Source organism: Opisthocomus hoazin, chromosome 5 (assembly GCF_030867145.1).
Source record: "Opisthocomus hoazin isolate bOpiHoa1 chromosome 5, bOpiHoa1.hap1, whole genome shotgun sequence".
Classification (NCBI taxonomy): domain Eukaryota; kingdom Metazoa; phylum Chordata; class Aves; order Opisthocomiformes; family Opisthocomidae; genus Opisthocomus; species Opisthocomus hoazin.
Window position 1 is genome coordinate 45,684,050 of NC_134418.1, and position 15,759 is coordinate 45,699,808.

General features: G+C 42.3%; 1 protein-coding gene across 6 annotated transcripts in view; it reads left to right on the forward strand.

Moving 5' to 3' along the window:
- Window positions 1–15,759, forward strand: part of SMAD1 (SMAD family member 1) — a 58,389-nt gene that overhangs the window by 21,645 nt on the left and 20,985 nt on the right. For 3 of the 6 annotated variants that reach the window (XM_075421075.1, XM_075421074.1, XM_075421070.1), the window contains exon 2: window positions 9,932–10,558. In XM_075421075.1, coding sequence (XP_075277190.1) covers window positions 10,159–10,558 — 400 coding nt within the window. In that variant the 5' untranslated portion in view covers window positions 9,932–10,158. Of the gene's footprint in view, window positions 1–7,227; window positions 7,318–8,886; window positions 8,975–9,931; window positions 10,559–15,759 lie in introns of those variants that run through there. The other 3 variants (XM_075421072.1, XM_075421071.1, XM_075421073.1) reach the window with 2 other exon arrangements.

Consider the following 15,759-nt stretch of genomic DNA (forward strand, 5'->3'; position numbering starts at 1 on the left):
GACTCTTGCTTGTGGTCAGACCTGGTGCATCTCCTGTGGTTTGTGAGCTGGGAGCAGTTGAGAACTGGGAGTGCTGGTGGCAGGATGCTGTGGCTGAAGTCTTGTGTTTCTGAATATAGGCAGGTTTCCATCACACCTTTGTCTAGCTTCTTGCCTCCCCTGGCTTGGGGCACCAGGGCTCTCAGTCTTCCAGGCTGGCCACCAGTCAGGGTTGTTTGAGCCTGAAGGCTTGTTATCTTAGGAAATGGGGAGTACTGATTTCAGAATTAAAGGCATCTAGATTGTCAGCTTAAAAACAAGGAGTCTGAAATCTTAGTGTGCTCTTTTTGTGCACTAGCTTTCAGCCTAGAAGTAAGTTGCCTTGTAAAGCTGCAAGTCCTGGAAGTTCATCCTTGCAGTCTCACTTTGCGATGTGTTTGGGGCTTGGAGTCCTGCGCTCTGTACTGGGACGGCTATGACTGTTCTGTAGCAGGGAGCAGTGGAAAATTTGGGAATCATAATGGCTGTTTCAGCTAGCCTGCTGCTGACCCTGCAAAGGATGTGGTGTTTGGGAAATACTGTGTTGTAGTGTCTCAGCTGTAAGATTACAGTACTGCAACTTTGCAAAACCTGAGTTTTGAAGCTTTGAACTGGTCTTGGAAAATTATGGTGCAATGAATAATAAGTTGCCGTAATTCCATATGCAGAATCATATAGGCTCTGTTAATAAAAAAATCTTGCAGATAAGGAGAGGGTACTGAGCAATTCTTTATGTGGCTTGATTCCTCTTCCAAAAATCATAAAAAGCTTACAGATAACCAGGGGATCAGATAGATAGATTGCAGCCATTTTCTCGTGTTGTAAAACTTCCGTATTCCCAGTAAGCAATGTAGGAGGATATCTCCCACTTCCTTTTGAACTATGCGGCTGCCAAGCACTGTGTGACCTATCAGTTCCTATCTGTGGGTTGAAGCCTTTATACAAACCCCTCCAAAACCTTGATCTCAGGAATATGAGAAAACAGTTTGACGTGAGATTCTGCAGATGTCCTGGCGTAGTGCTGCGACGGCTTCTTCTGCCTCATCCTGCAGTTTTTTTTTATCTCGGAACCCTCACATGTGGGGGTGCCCTCATTTTGTGCTTTTAGAAGGCAGAAGTTGTGTCTGCAATTTCTGGGTCTGTGCTCGGCCATCCCTGTCAGCAGTACTTCGGAGGCACTTTTGTTGGCTGTGGTGAGTGTGGTAGCACTGGCACATGCCCTGATTTCAGCCCCAGTGCCTTTGCCTGCTGGCCCCTCGCTGCAGTGGTCATTGCTTCTTGCTCAAGGCAAGCTGCCTCTGGCTGAGTGACTTGCTGCCCTCCTTCTCCATGGTGTGGAAGTGTTGCTTGGGGTAATGGCATCTGCTCTCACAGAGCTGTCTTGGTGCTGTCCTGCCAGCAAATGTTTTGTGCCGGTGGTCACCCCTCCGACTTTCTTTGTCTAATAACTGTCTCTCAATCAGTAGCCTTCAAGAATTTTATTCTCCACTTGTTAACAGGAGAAGCTGCTAACTCATATCTCCTGAGCAGCAGCCCACTGTGTTCTGTGACAGTACTCCTTCTGCCAACAAGGTTTTACATGCTTAGGTATAGTAGAAAAAAATTGCACTGATAGCCAATTCAGTTGCAGTCAGTAGACTTCTTTGAGTTAAAACACTCCTGAGAATGAAGCTTTTAGACTTTGGTGAACCGACTGTCATCTAGAAGGTTATTGGCCTCCAACCACAGTAACGTGCGATACCTGTCTTATTCCAAGTGTGCCTGCCTAGTAAACTGTACCCTGTTCTAGGATTACATTGGGATGTAGTTGAAGGCAGTTCATGTTTTTAGTGTAGGCAAGCTCAGTACCTCACATGCCCATAAAGACCTTGATCAACCTAGATCTGTGTTTACTGGTGTATTTTAAACGGGAACCTGAAGTTTCCTTGGCCTGATCTCAGGAGGATCCCTGTAAATTTGTATTTGCCTGTGAGTTGTAGTCTTTAGAGACTCTCACTTTCTTGTGTGTAAGCTGAAGGGGCATCTCTACACACTGTGATCATGGCTCCTTCCATTTGTAAAGGGTCTTCTGGGTTGAGGTGGCTTGCCAAATACCAAGATACTGCCAGGGAGTATCTGCTGCAATGTGGTTGTGCAGCTGCTGCTCACTGTCCTGGGGACCAGGAGCAGACTGGGTTTTGTGTCATCTGAACTCCAGTCCCGGTTTTCAGAAGGCCACTAATGGCATGCTGTAATTAAACAATATTTCATTAGAGGGTGGAAATCTGGCAAATCTTGCTGTTTGTTTCTGGGTTGTATAAACTTGACTTGGAAAGCTGTATCACCTTCAAACACTTTCTCTGTCCAGAATGGTAGTTGCGAATTGCAGGACACATCATGAAATTTTACGTAGATCTTTTGCTCTGCCTTTTGACATTTTAAAGACATGATGAAGTTACAGTGTATTAAAGGTCATTTAAAGGCAAAAAATACCTCCTTAGTTTTTGCAAATAAGACAAAAAAGAGGAAAGCTAGAGGAATCCTTTTAAAAAGTAAAGCGTGCATCTCATGAAATGCGTTGAATTGTCTTCAATATTGGCAAACTGAAGAGGCTATTCTTATTTCAAGTGTATAAATGGGGTGGCTAATCTGTGAAAAGGTTTAATTATCTATTTTAATTACATTCCTTATTTGGTTTAATTTTCATCAGTTTATTCTGCTTTGCTGAGGCTTGACCTAATTACACTTTTATTAGTGAATAAGTAATTTTTCCGTCTCAGTTTTTGTTGTCTCTTGCTTTGGTGAAACATTCTGCTTTAAAGCTGGGGATATTGAGCTGTAATTTAGCATCTTTACTTAATCTCTGATAAATGAGGTCTGGGTCACAATCTTTAGAAGTGGTTTAATGCAGCTGATGTAACTGCATTGGTGCATGCTCCTGGTAAAATGAATCACTTGTAGGAGCAGTGGCTTCCATAAGCTGAACATAACTGGAGTGCATTTGGTGGGGTTCCCTCCTTAAAAATACCCCATTGTAGCACTACTCTGGCTGGGGCTGACAAACCCCTTTCCAAATCCATGCAGTCTGTGCTAGGCTGTACTGTTTTGTGAACATAAAACACATCTTGCATTTTATGAGCTTTACTCAAGAATTTTGATGCCTGAGTGGTGATGGGCATTTGTTTTGTTTTCAAGGTTTTCCCTTTATGCTGCAAATATATGTTTTAACTACTTTGAGAAAAAAAAAAAAATCCCTGAAAGTGACATGTCAGTAAATTTTCCCCATGTCACCTGTGAAGGAAGTTCCTCCCTCCTGGTGCTGATGAATTGGAGGGAAATGCTTTTTTCAGCTGATAAAAAGAAATAAAATTCCATGCCCTTCCCAAAGGAGGAATTCAACAATTGGACAAGTGGCGTGGGACCATGTGTTGGTTTGTAAAAGGATATAGTTTGTAAAGATGTTTCCTTTGATGCCTGTGATGAATATGGATGTGTTTCCGTTAGAGAGGGTTTTGATTAAATTATGCAATTAGAGCTGACCAGACAGATCTAAATATAGGAAGAGGTTTCAGTTATCCTGCCTTTGTGTGTATTAACACACCCACACAGATGTGTATTTGTTATTGTTGTAAACAACACCTGTTTTCTAAAGACAGTTCAAAAAGTCAGGAAAGGGAATGGCCTTTGTGGAAAAAGGGAGTTATACAGGAGTTTTATGATGAAAGGGATCCCCCCAGCCCCCCTCTTTTCCCCAGCTTTTTGACCTTCTAGAAGAAGACTTCCAGCTTACTTTAGTAGCTAGACTAGTCATGGCATCTTTGTGAATATCCCGTATTCACAAAGCTGTAGCCAGCGCTCCAAAGGTTGTTCTGCATTTTTTAGCACTTGGCCTGTGTCGTCTAATGATGCTGATTGAGCTGCTTGCCCACTTCTGTACCCCTGAGCGCTGCTGGTACCTGGTGGGACAACGTGTGGAGTTTAAATACTCCACAGTACAAGTGAAGTGTATAAACCTGCCCCAAGGATCCATGATGAAATACACACTGTGATGGCTGGTGATTCATTCTGTTTCTTGATGAATGCTTGTTTGGATAATTTTTTCTATTGAATGCTTTGTCTTAATTTGAGGATTTCTTTGACACCTTCAGCTTTGAGAGAGTGTGAAAAATGAGGAGTCTCTCCCTTCATGGCCTTTAGGAAAAAAAACCTCATGAACATCCTGACAAGTTTTGTGGTTCACAGCACTGTATTCATCTTATAGGTTATTTTAGTGAAGTTCAAAGTTTTGTAATCCCATCTGTGCCAGGGTTTTGACTGAATCATCAAATTACAGTTCCTTCCTGACTTCATTTAAAATATTAAGTTGCGGTTGTAGAGACAGTCTTTGATAATGCATCTGATTCAGTCCAACTGCTCGCTGACACCAGAAGGGATTTGTCCACACCTGGGTGTACATTTTGATGTGTCCTAATTGTACTAGCCCTGGTGTGCACCAGGCTTTTCCACCTTCCTGACCAAGTAACTTGGCAAACTTTGTGTTATTTTTTTGTGTAGTCTCGGCAAGTCGTATGAGCACGGTGAGGAGACCAGCAGGCATTAAAGGAAGAGCTGGCAGTTTGTGACTTCGTGAAGTCTCACATGCATCTGAATGCAGGAGGTCAGCAGTGCAAACTAGAAATTTACCATTGTTTCTCAACTCCGAACTCGTGGATTTGATTTGGCTTATCAAAGAAGTTAGAAGTTGTGCAAGTCCTTCTTCTAAAAGTGCACATTACTGCCCTGTTGAGAACAGCTAGATGTTTCTTACAAGAAAGCGCACAGGCTGCTGTTAACAGTTACCTGGGGTGCAGTCAGCACCTGCTTTTTCTGTGACACTCTTGCTCTCCTACCATCTGCTGAAGTAAAGGGTGCATGCAGGCATCTAAAAGGATTTTCTCTGTGGGCTGAACAATGACATACGGGAGGATTTCCTGGAAGGGTGATCCCTCAGCCAAATAGTATGAGCAGTGGTCCCAGAGGAGGTTTCTCAGGCCAGGTGCTATGATCTGTCTCTCAGGATCCAAGACAGAATAGGCTGGAAGTATCCTCCTTGCCCTTGCTGGGCCTAAATTAGGGAGTCTAATGCAGTGTTAGGAAAAAAGCTACCTGTTCCTGCTAAGTATGTTGAAGTACTTTCAGCACCAGTGTGCTCTCTCCTTCCTCGAACGCTTGATACAGGTATGTATGTATCACATATTGATACCTATATCAATATGATATGTAGCAGAAGTTAACATGATTGCATTTTTAAGTGGTTGAAGTTTGTTTTAATTTCTTTCTACAGTGCCAGGAAGACATACGAAAGAGTTAGTTTTTTTTTCCTTGTCCTTGTCTGAAACACAAGAGAAGCCAAGTCAGGTTCTGTATAAACTCATTCTAATGAGTTTTACAGCACCCTGAAATGAAACTTGCTTTCTTTTTGCATGTGTATTGTAATGTCACTGAGGCTTCTACCAGGTTTCCGTGCGTCTTTCCAAGATGAGCAATACCTGATCTTCTACCATAAGAAGGTGCAAAGAAAGAACTCTCTGATTAACAACAGAGTATTTCAGCAGAAGACTCTGGACTTTTTGCTTTATGAGTGACACCGTGTAAAGAAAGAAATCGAAACTTTCTGCTGCTTGCTCCAAGAATAGGGAGCCAGAGGAAGTTAGCGTGCAATCTGTTGTAACACATTCTAGCATTACAGCTGCTTAGACTGCATGGAAGTAGTTCTTGCAGGAGTAGAGTGACAGCTCCCTGGCTTCTATGCCAAAATCTGATCTTTTTTCTTTTTTTTAAAAAAAGGTCTAAATATTGTACTGAGCACATGAGTTGGTGAAAAGATGTGTCTTTCAGAGAAGGTAAATTACTACATATTTTTAAAGAAGCAAATTAAGATCTCTCTGCTTTTATTTCTTGGTATTGTCAATAAGTAATGGACGCTGGGAGGAGGTATGTTGTGTAAAATAATGTAAATTGGATTTTTAAAATATAGTCAAAGACTAGACAGTTTTCTCCATTAACAATTATGTAGATTCTCTTCACTGTGGTTCCTGCCCCTTTTTATGTCTAACTGTGCTGAGCATATATTAAAAATATTTAATGGGATCATTTTTGCCTGCATCACTGAGCCTGTAATACAAATAATGAAATTAGTAGAAGAGTTAGAGCCACTTCTTTTTTGCCTGAAACTTGGGCTAGGAGTTGTTTCATTTTTCTTTGGGGAGAGGATCATCTAATTGTCTTAACCCTTTCTCCGCCCACCAAAATCAGTCATTTATGCAAAGTGGAACAGTTTCCTATGGCATCTCCTGTGGGAATTTGAAAATAGTCTCATTGACTATTTTACTGTCTGCTTACTGTTGCTGGCAGGGTAACTATCTCTTATTTGAGGGCTAGAAAAATAGAACTTCACTCTTAGGTGTTCAATTCCTAAATACATGTGTTTAAATAGAAAGGTGGCTAAACAGCTATATATATAATGCTCACTTTTTTTAATAGGCTTCTCACAAGCTACATGCAGGTTTGAATGTTAGTCCAAAGATTACACAAAAGACAGCAGCAGTGAAAGAAGACAAATAAAGTAGCACTGGAATTTAAAAGAATTTTGTCGATTCCAACTCATCCATCGGCAGACAGAATGCATAATAAAAAGTGCATGGGTTTTGATGTGTAAAGAGTGGCTGATAAGTGGGTAACAACTCAATTTCCTTTAAATTGATTCCAGGCTGCCTTTTGGAAAGTGTCCTGTTGTTTGGCCTGGGCTTCTGTTTTACCCGTACCTCGTGAATAAATATACCCTTCAAGGGCTGGTGGTCAGTCAGCTATTGGAAATACTAGCTGCTACTTTCCCAGAAGGGCATGTGTATTTGGGGAAGAAGGACGCAGACTGTGTAATCTGCTGACTCGTGGTTTAATCTTTATTTTGCACTTCCAGCTGATAAGACCACTTTGTGCAAAAGTAATACAGGAAATGATGCACTGCAAAAATCAAGAGTGGCAGAAAGGGAAACGGAATGTACTGGCAAGCGCTCAGCAATGCGAATGCACTCTCTTCTTGGAAATGAAGAACTCCACCTACGCTGCCTCTTTTTTTTTTTTTAGGTTAATATAGGTGTTGGAGTTCGGTGTCAGTAGTATATAGCAGCCCATGGGTTTTCTCCCCCTTGATCTTGTGCCTTGTTCAGGGCTGGCAGTGTGCTTAGCCTCTGTTCAGGCAGGCAGGACTTCAGCAGGAGTCGCTGGGCTGGCGGCTGATGGCTGGCTAGGTCTTGCTGAGCTACATTACTTCCAAGCTGAGTACTGTATCTAATGCTACTCCCGCTCCCAGTGTATTTCTTGCCACAGTTGTTGCTACAGAGATGCCAGCTGTTCAGATAATACCTTTGATTGTGATGGTGAAATATGTTTTGGGGTATATGGCTTTGGGAGTGGGGTGTGTGTGTTGCAGGGTTTGATCTAAAAACTCTGGAAAATCTGTTTTTGTGGTCTGACTACTTGGGGCTGGATCTGAGCATTGTCTTAGTCTTTGCAGAGCTTATGTACTAGCTCATGTTAGGGTTATATTTTCAGGCACTGATATAAACATACAGTCTTAATAGATGAGACTTTTAAAAATTTCTTTTTTGCAGCAAGTAGGTTGGCCACTTACTTGTAAAGTAGCTTGGTGGGTCAGGCCTAGGTAGAACCATGTCTGCATTCATTATCAATGTTGAAAGAAGTTTAGATCATGATTTAGAATTTGTACTTTCTGTTTTGTTAGAACTTTTAGTTAGTCTTTTAAATATTTTTTGTTTGATATCAATGGATGTGAAGTAGAAAGCTTGACTTGATTACTTGGTGATGTAGCACTGAAACTTGTAACTTTTGTGTGTGGAACTTGTATCTTTTGTTTGAAAGATACAGAAAAATGTTATTTAGAATATGGATTGAGATACAGACTATATGCGAGTTGAGAATAACTCTGTTACTTGCCAACACATTTGAAGCACAAGTACTGTGGTTCTGGTAATACAGTCCTTAAATTAGGACAGCATTTTAATAGAGACCTTCACAGTGCGTGTGAGGATAAAGTATACCTGGGGTGCAGTCAGTAAAAGTAACAGAGTTTCAGTTCATTTAACGGTATAGCACATGCCCAGGTAACAAAACAAATTCTTAAATTTGCCCCAGGCTGACGTAAATCTTCCATTGCATTGACACTATTATTTCAAATACAATTCTTAGCATAAAAGGAATGGGAAGTACCAGTCTGAAGTGCAGGTAGACATGGTCTGTGTCTTAGTCCATAATCATTATTCACATAAATGTAGTATATGCATTCAACCTAATAAAACTGAACCTTTGCAATTAGATACTTGTTTTAGTGACAGATTAATTTGAATCAAGCTCAAGTACTTCAAGTATAGTGGTATACCATGAGACCATTACAATGCATGTGTGATGGTCAGGAGGGTAAGTGTGGCATAGCATTTACAATTTGACGTGGGTGTGCTGACCTTCTATGTGTGTATAGGTTGCTGGTTGGTTGAGTTTTCTGGTGTCTTTCTGATGGCAGCAAAAACATTCATATCCTTTTCCCCTTCCTCTGCAACCTGTTGGTATCCAGTCCAGGATACGTTTCCTGTCTGTCTTCATGCTATGTTTGAAAACTAGTGGTTTACTGCTCTTTGTCTCATTTTCCTCTCCCTGCCATTGCAGGATCTCTCCTGCTTCCCCCAGCAGAGCCCTTTGCCTGCTCCCAGCCTGGGCAAGTACGAAACTTGCTGCTCACAGCAGGGGCTTCTCCCCTTCTTCACCCATTGCTTTGTCTCTGTTCTGTGTTTCTCAACTTGAGGACCACTGTGCCATGTAAAATTCTCTTATCAGGACTTCCTCCTCCTTTCCACTCCTTCATGTGTCCTTGACTGCATCAGGCAGGCATTGGAACGGAAAGAGTCAGCATCTAATTGGTAAAGTAAGTTCATTATATCTTTCCCTCATAGTTTGCTTATGAGCTGTGAGGGCTTTTTGGTGGGGTGGGGAGGTGGTTTTTTTTCTGCATGTGAGATGAGTGAGGGGAAGGACGTTTCTAGTTTCCTTTCTTCTTTTTTGGTTTGAAGCTGAACTGGTTTTGTTTCAGATCATGGTATGCACAAGTCTAGTGCAGTGATTTTTGAGCTGCATCACTGGCAGTTTGGAGAGGGCTGGGTAGCACAATGCTGTTGGGGCATCTTACTTCCAACAGTGGTTCCTTGGGACATTTTGCGGGTTAAGGCTGCAACAGCTGATAGGTAGAGGGGAGCGCCTTTCACACTTAATGGTGAAAGATGAAATCTAAGCGACTGTTTTAGGCTAGATTTAATGTGAACTACATTTTTGCCCTTTTGTGGGGTATGTGTGGGAATACAGCCATGTCTTTTTGTGTTTTGGCTTTTTCTATCAAGCTTCTTGTGGTACTAACTGAGGCCGTGGTTGGGCACCGAGCAAAAGTATTGTTTGAAGCTGGCAAATGCAATTGCTGTCCCCCTTGCTGCATGGCAAATTGGGTGAGGGAACTGAGCTGATGGGGATTGTCCCACCACCTACCTCTACCCCCTGCCCTCTCCTCCCACTAACCTCCCCTCCCAAACCTCCTTTAGTTTTGTTTATGCCTCGTCGTCATTTTCCAGGGTGATCACCTCATTTATTCAGGGCTGTTTTTGGGGAGGGGGATATCCAGGGTTCAGCAACAGGCCTTGCTGCTTAAAAGTCCTCATCAGATGTGCCTTGAGTCCAGTTGTGGAGGCATCAACACTTTATTGTTGGGTTTTTATGTTGTTGGTTGGTTTTTGCTCACACCACTCTTGTGGGGTGGGGCTGTGTTTTTAACTGCTGTATGTTAATTTAAAAGGTAAAATCCTTTTTTTTCTCTCCATCTGATATTCTCCTGCAGGTTCTCGGGCAGAAGGATTTAGAATAATGAGAAGGTCACATCCGTCAAGGGGGGATGTCAGTGCTGCCTTTCTGGGACTGGAAGAGTGAAAAGAAGAAAGGACAAGAATTATTTGTGACAGGCTGCTTTTGACTACTGAAACGATCTGCTATACCCTGGTGGTGGTGGTGGAAGAACAGGACAGTCTCTCCTGCTTGGTTCTGTGGTATCACCACAGTGGGGTCACGATGAATGTGACAAGTTTATTCTCCTTCACCAGTCCAGCAGTGAAGAGGCTGTTGGGATGGAAGCAGGGGGATGAAGAAGAAAAATGGGCAGAGAAAGCTGTTGATGCTTTAGTGAAAAAACTGAAGAAGAAAAAAGGTGCTATGGAGGAGCTGGAAAAAGCATTAAGCTGTCCTGGTCAGCCCAGCAACTGTGTCACAATTCCTCGTTCCTTGGATGGCCGGCTTCAGGTTTCGCACCGGAAAGGGCTACCGCATGTAATTTACTGTAGAGTGTGGCGCTGGCCGGACCTGCAGAGCCATCATGAACTGAAACCACTGGAATGCTGCGAGTTTCCCTTTGGTTCAAAGCAGAAGGAGGTTTGCATCAATCCCTACCACTACAAGCGGGTAGAGAGTCCTGGTAGGTTCTTCCTTGTTTGTACCTTTACACCTTATCTGAACAATGCAATGTATGGCACTTAATCATGTGATTCATCAGCTTAAATAAGCAAAAGTGGCTGTGTGCACAAGTCAGATTCTTCCTCTGCAATTTATCTGGATGTAAGCATTAATTAGCAGTTCTCTTTTCACATGGTGAATGCTTCATTTGTGTAAATGTTTTATCACTATACAGAGGCATAGTCTTATTATATGCCTCAGGCTGCTGGGTTTAGTATCACCTGGTTTTGTCAGTGACCACTGTCCTTCAATTAATTTGTTTTTTACTTAATTGAGCAGATCGGTGAATCTGCATGAAGCATTCCAAGCTAATGTAAAGGATTATTGCAGTCTGTGCATGAAAACCATTCTGACATATTGTGGTAGTGCTATTATTATTATTCTTATTTGCAAATTGTTATTTCACTTCTATCACTATTGTTTCTTCATCCCCTAGAAGATAATATTGTCTTTAGAATCTCCCACAATTTTGGCCTTTTTAAAAGACACTAATTTTAGGCAGCAGAATATAACCCCCACAATTTAAAGCTTTGACAGCAGTGTTTGGTTGTATGTGAAGTTTTCCTGTCAGCTGTTCTGTAAACGCAGTTTGCTTACCTGTTACCCCTTCCCCACTTCTTTTTTAAGGTGCAACCCAGTCTCTCTGTCTCCTCTTCAAAGGCCAAACCTCTTTTTGATAAACCTGTACTTAATTTTACTTAAGCAATTTTATTATCAGGGCATACTTCCAGGGTCTAAGATGAAATATGCTTGAATGTGTCTACACTGATCTCCAGCTACTTGAGAGGTTGTACAGGGACATCTGCAGAAATGCACTGCAGGTGTGGGTGAATTTCCCTGATTTAAATTTGGGAAGTCCATCAGTGTTAGGCATTTCATAAACTCTGTCTCTGCAGAGTGGCATGGACAGCTTAGATGGAAATAAGATTGTTGCAAGATTGCTTTTCTGTGGGTGGAAATTGCATTTGTCTTGTATCTGCAACATATAGTGCATATCCAGGTGTCAAATATTTCCCTTTGGTGTGTTAGTATTAACCTGGAAATCATGTGGATGGCAGAGGTAGTACCCATGTATGTATTTATGCAGCAGAAGCTTGAACAAAGGAACTCTGCACTGGAAAAACAGTTACTAAAAAAAATTTAAAATAAAAAAAAAAGTTAAAATTTTTAACAATTCCATGTTAAGCAAGTGGGATAGTAAAATAGTCCTGTCCTTGTACTGCTAGTGGTCTGCATATGTCTGTGCTAGTTGCTTGCATTCAGCATTCAAAAATACTGAAAATTAAGATTCCTGAAAGACATCTGTTTCTATCAGATTGAGCAACAGTTGGGCTCTTACTGTAAAGTCAAATGGCATGTTCCAACTCATTTTGCTTTAGTCTTGGAAACAATTACTGAGTTTGAATGTTCTCATTTGGACGATTTATACCACATTTAAAAATAGGTATTTGTAAATGTCCTGTCACTTCAATGAGATATGCAAGATAAAAATGGAACAGAACTTTCAAGAAGTGTCTTAACTAAAATGTACATTTCAGATGAGTGCTGCTAAGTAGTTGGAAAGCTGGGGTTTGGGTGTTAAGTAATCTTATGAATTTTGTATTTGGGAAACAGAGCAAGAAGTAATTAATTGTAAGCCTGAATTCTAGATTGCTCTGTAATTGTTTTTGGATAAGACAAAATTCTCTACATTCATGTAGCTACAGACATTTTGCTGGAAAAAACCCCAAACCAGTAACTTCAGCTGGAGATGGTAGAAATAAAATGCTTCCCTTTTTGCCCAGAGAGTACCCTTATTCAGGAAAAACTAAATATTATTGGTCAATTGTCTAACAGGCAACTGGGCAGTTTTCTTGTAAATATTAGGGCTGTAGTCAGTTTGATAGAGCTGATGGAAGTATTCAGTCTTTTGCAAGCTCAATGTGCTGCTCTAACCCATTAAAATGTTGTGGAGGTAGCTGCTGACCGGGAGCTAGTGCTCGCTTCTGCTGAGGTGCTCTGTTAAAACAGGGTCTGGAGGTACGATGTTATATGCGTGCTGAAGTTGGGTCCTGAACCCTTTAACAGCTTGCCAAAGTGCGAGAGTGGGGTTGAAGCCCACTGTGGTTTTACTGAGGTCTCTGGCTGGGTATGTAAAGGAGGAGGATTTTATATTTAGTCAGCCACAGATCTGCTGTTGTTTTGAGGGATGTTGCATGGGGATGAGTGGGAAAATGTGGCCTTTGGAAACAGGTGGTAGCTGAACTCCCGTTCGGCTTGGAGAGCTGTGCTTCATAACGTATGACTTCTTTTTTTCCTGTCCCTTCCTTGTCCCTGCTGTCCTCCAAGCATTGTCTTTATCTTCATTTCCTGACGGTCACTGCCAAATTCTGCTAACCATTTTTTCCTAATTTTGCCAGGACATTAAAACATTATTATTGCTGCATAAGTGCTTGCACTTCGAGATTAATGGGTTGTGGGAATTTACGCGTCAGTCACTGTTTCCAATAGTCTATGGACTCAAGCAGATATCAAGGCCTGTGTTTTCAAGGCTGTCATCGCAGCCAGGAAGATTAGAAATGCAATTCTCTTGATAAAACAAAATTGGAAGCTCAGATTGTGTATGATGCACGTTTTGTGTGCAAGGTGCATTGTGAAATTCTGTCTCTGCTTGACAGCGCGGTCTCAATTTCACTGCTTTGTGCAGATCCAGTTACTGGAGAGCTGAAGTGTGTGGTGCGTGTATGGGATGGCATCTATACGTTCACTCTTCTGCTGGTGGTTATGTGATTTGTTTTAGTGTTGTATATGTTTTGAGGAAAGAATTAGCGGTAAATCATCAAATATGTAAAATCAGGTAATACTTTATGCTGGGAAATCAGTGCTATGGGTGTGTCTTGGTTTTCATGGTGCCAGAGGGTTGCATGGATTTTCTACCTTGATGCCTTATTCCATCCTTGCTGTTTAGTTTGAGAAGATAAGCTGGGAAAACAGGAGAATTAGCATACCGTGGTGTGTCTGCCAGCTACAAAGCTACACCTGAATCCAAGCAAGAGATTTTTCTGTTAGCTAGTCTAGATAGAAACTGGTTGTCAACAGTTCCGAGGAGGTGGAAAGCTGTCGGCAGTCTCCAGCAGGGATCCTCCCAGGTGTCTCCGAGCGTGGGCTGTGCTGTTGCCTCTGTGCAAGGAGGGGAGCATGCCGTCTGGCAAGCGCGTGGGTGTGACGTGGTGGCACCATACTCATCCGTGACCTGACCAAGAGGCTCTACACAGGCACGGGTGCCCATCTGATCCTGCAGTGAGTCGATAGAGGAGGCTGAACAGACAGAAAACTACTTTTTGGCATGGTTAGCTTTGCAAGCCTGGTGCCCTCAGTTCGCTCGCTGCAGTGTCAGATGTGGGCAAGGCAGCATGGGGGCATGGGGTGGAGGCGAGGAAGGGTGACCTTCCCATGACGGTGTGACACTTCATCACCCTGGTATCAGCAAGCTGCCCCCCAGGTGATGGACATGTGGTCTGATCTGTGGCAGGGTGCATAAACATCTCTTGCTTGCTGTGTTGTGCCAGCACAGCAGTTTGCGTGGCCTCATGCTGAACCAGATCACAGTCACTTTTTCCCTTCCCTGCTGTGTTATCTTCCAGGCTGATCAGAGCAGCACCGGGGCACACAGCATGGCTGTGGGAACATCTGTACCAACACAGCCCTGTGGATGACATATGGGAGGGAGTGGTGGGAAATAAGAGGAGAAAGTAGAGGCTGCTTTGTTACTGGGGGTGGGAATACAACCTTGTACTCAACTGCCAGGAAGAAATATCTCCTTGAGATGTGTTACAGTAGCTCACTGCTGCTGTTCCGTACGTCTGTTGTGTGCAGAATTACTTCTGGTGCAGGGTAGTTACTGGCTGACAAATTTCTCCCTTGGCAAGGCAAAGCAAAGCTTTTAATTGAGGAGGGCAGGATCTGAATTTGATGCCTTTTAAAAACTGGCACGCTCAGCTGAACGGGTGTGCTCACTTGGCTGAATCTGCTTTTCCTCCTCAGTTTTATTTTTTGGTTTAGAGATATCTGGAAATGAGGCTCATACTTGGTTGAGAACCATCCTTTAAGCATGATCAGGACTTGAGAAATAATTAGTTGTAGAGCATAAGTAGACGTTGTGAGGAAAAGTGAACACAATGTTCCTCATCACTCTCTGAAAATGTCACAAATGACCTCTCAGGTTTTGCCAGAGAATGCATGAAATGACATTTGGAAGTAGCCCTGAGATACTTCTTTCCCTTCTTTTATTCCTTTGGTTTCTGCGGAGATACAGCCTCTGTCGCTTGCCTCTATCCTCAGTTTTGCTGATGGGATCAGGTGAAAGACGTCATCCAGAATTTAGGGGAAAAAAATTATTTTTTTTTAAGCCTGGATCCCATTTGCTCAAAACAAAAGGAATGGGATAGGGAGCAAGGAGGATGCAGAGATGCTTAAATTAGCACTACTATTAAAAAAATAATAGTAAGTCACACCTTTAATGTGGCTTTAGGGGAGGAGGTTCAGTTCTTTCACCTTAGCTATAGGGAAGGAAGGAAGGCAGGCAGATTTAATTTTCTTAAAGTACTAGTGAACACTAGCTCTCAGTTCCATCTGATGCAAAATTGTGTTAGTTTTCCTCTGCTAAGCGTCCTTGCTCATCAGCCTGCTAGATCAAATAGGATTTGAGTGTATAATATGTTACAAAGGAGGCAAAAAAGCAATTAACTTCTCTTTTATTCCTCATGTGTGGAAGTGGTTAAAGGTGCAGTGTTTACATAAATGGCTACCCATCTGCCCAGAAACTGAATACTGTCTCCTGAGAGCATCCAGAATCTGCTGATACCTCCTCAGGGGTCAGACTTGGGAGAAACCTGTTCTTCATTGATCTCAGTGAGCTTAAACCTGCCTTGGGAAATGCAGTTGTTAACTTTTCGATATTCATTTCTGGAGGTGCTTACTGATGCCTCGCAGTGCTTGAAGCATGCAGTGCCAGGGGGTACTAAAACTGGTCAGTCCAGAAGCAGCAGATCTGTTCTCTGAAATATTCTAGTTGCATGGATCAGCCCACTAGCCCAGCCACTTGGAGGCAGAAAATAACTACCCTGATTCAGTTTATTTGCAATTATCAATAAAGCATATATAAAAAAGGCTGGATGATTTTCC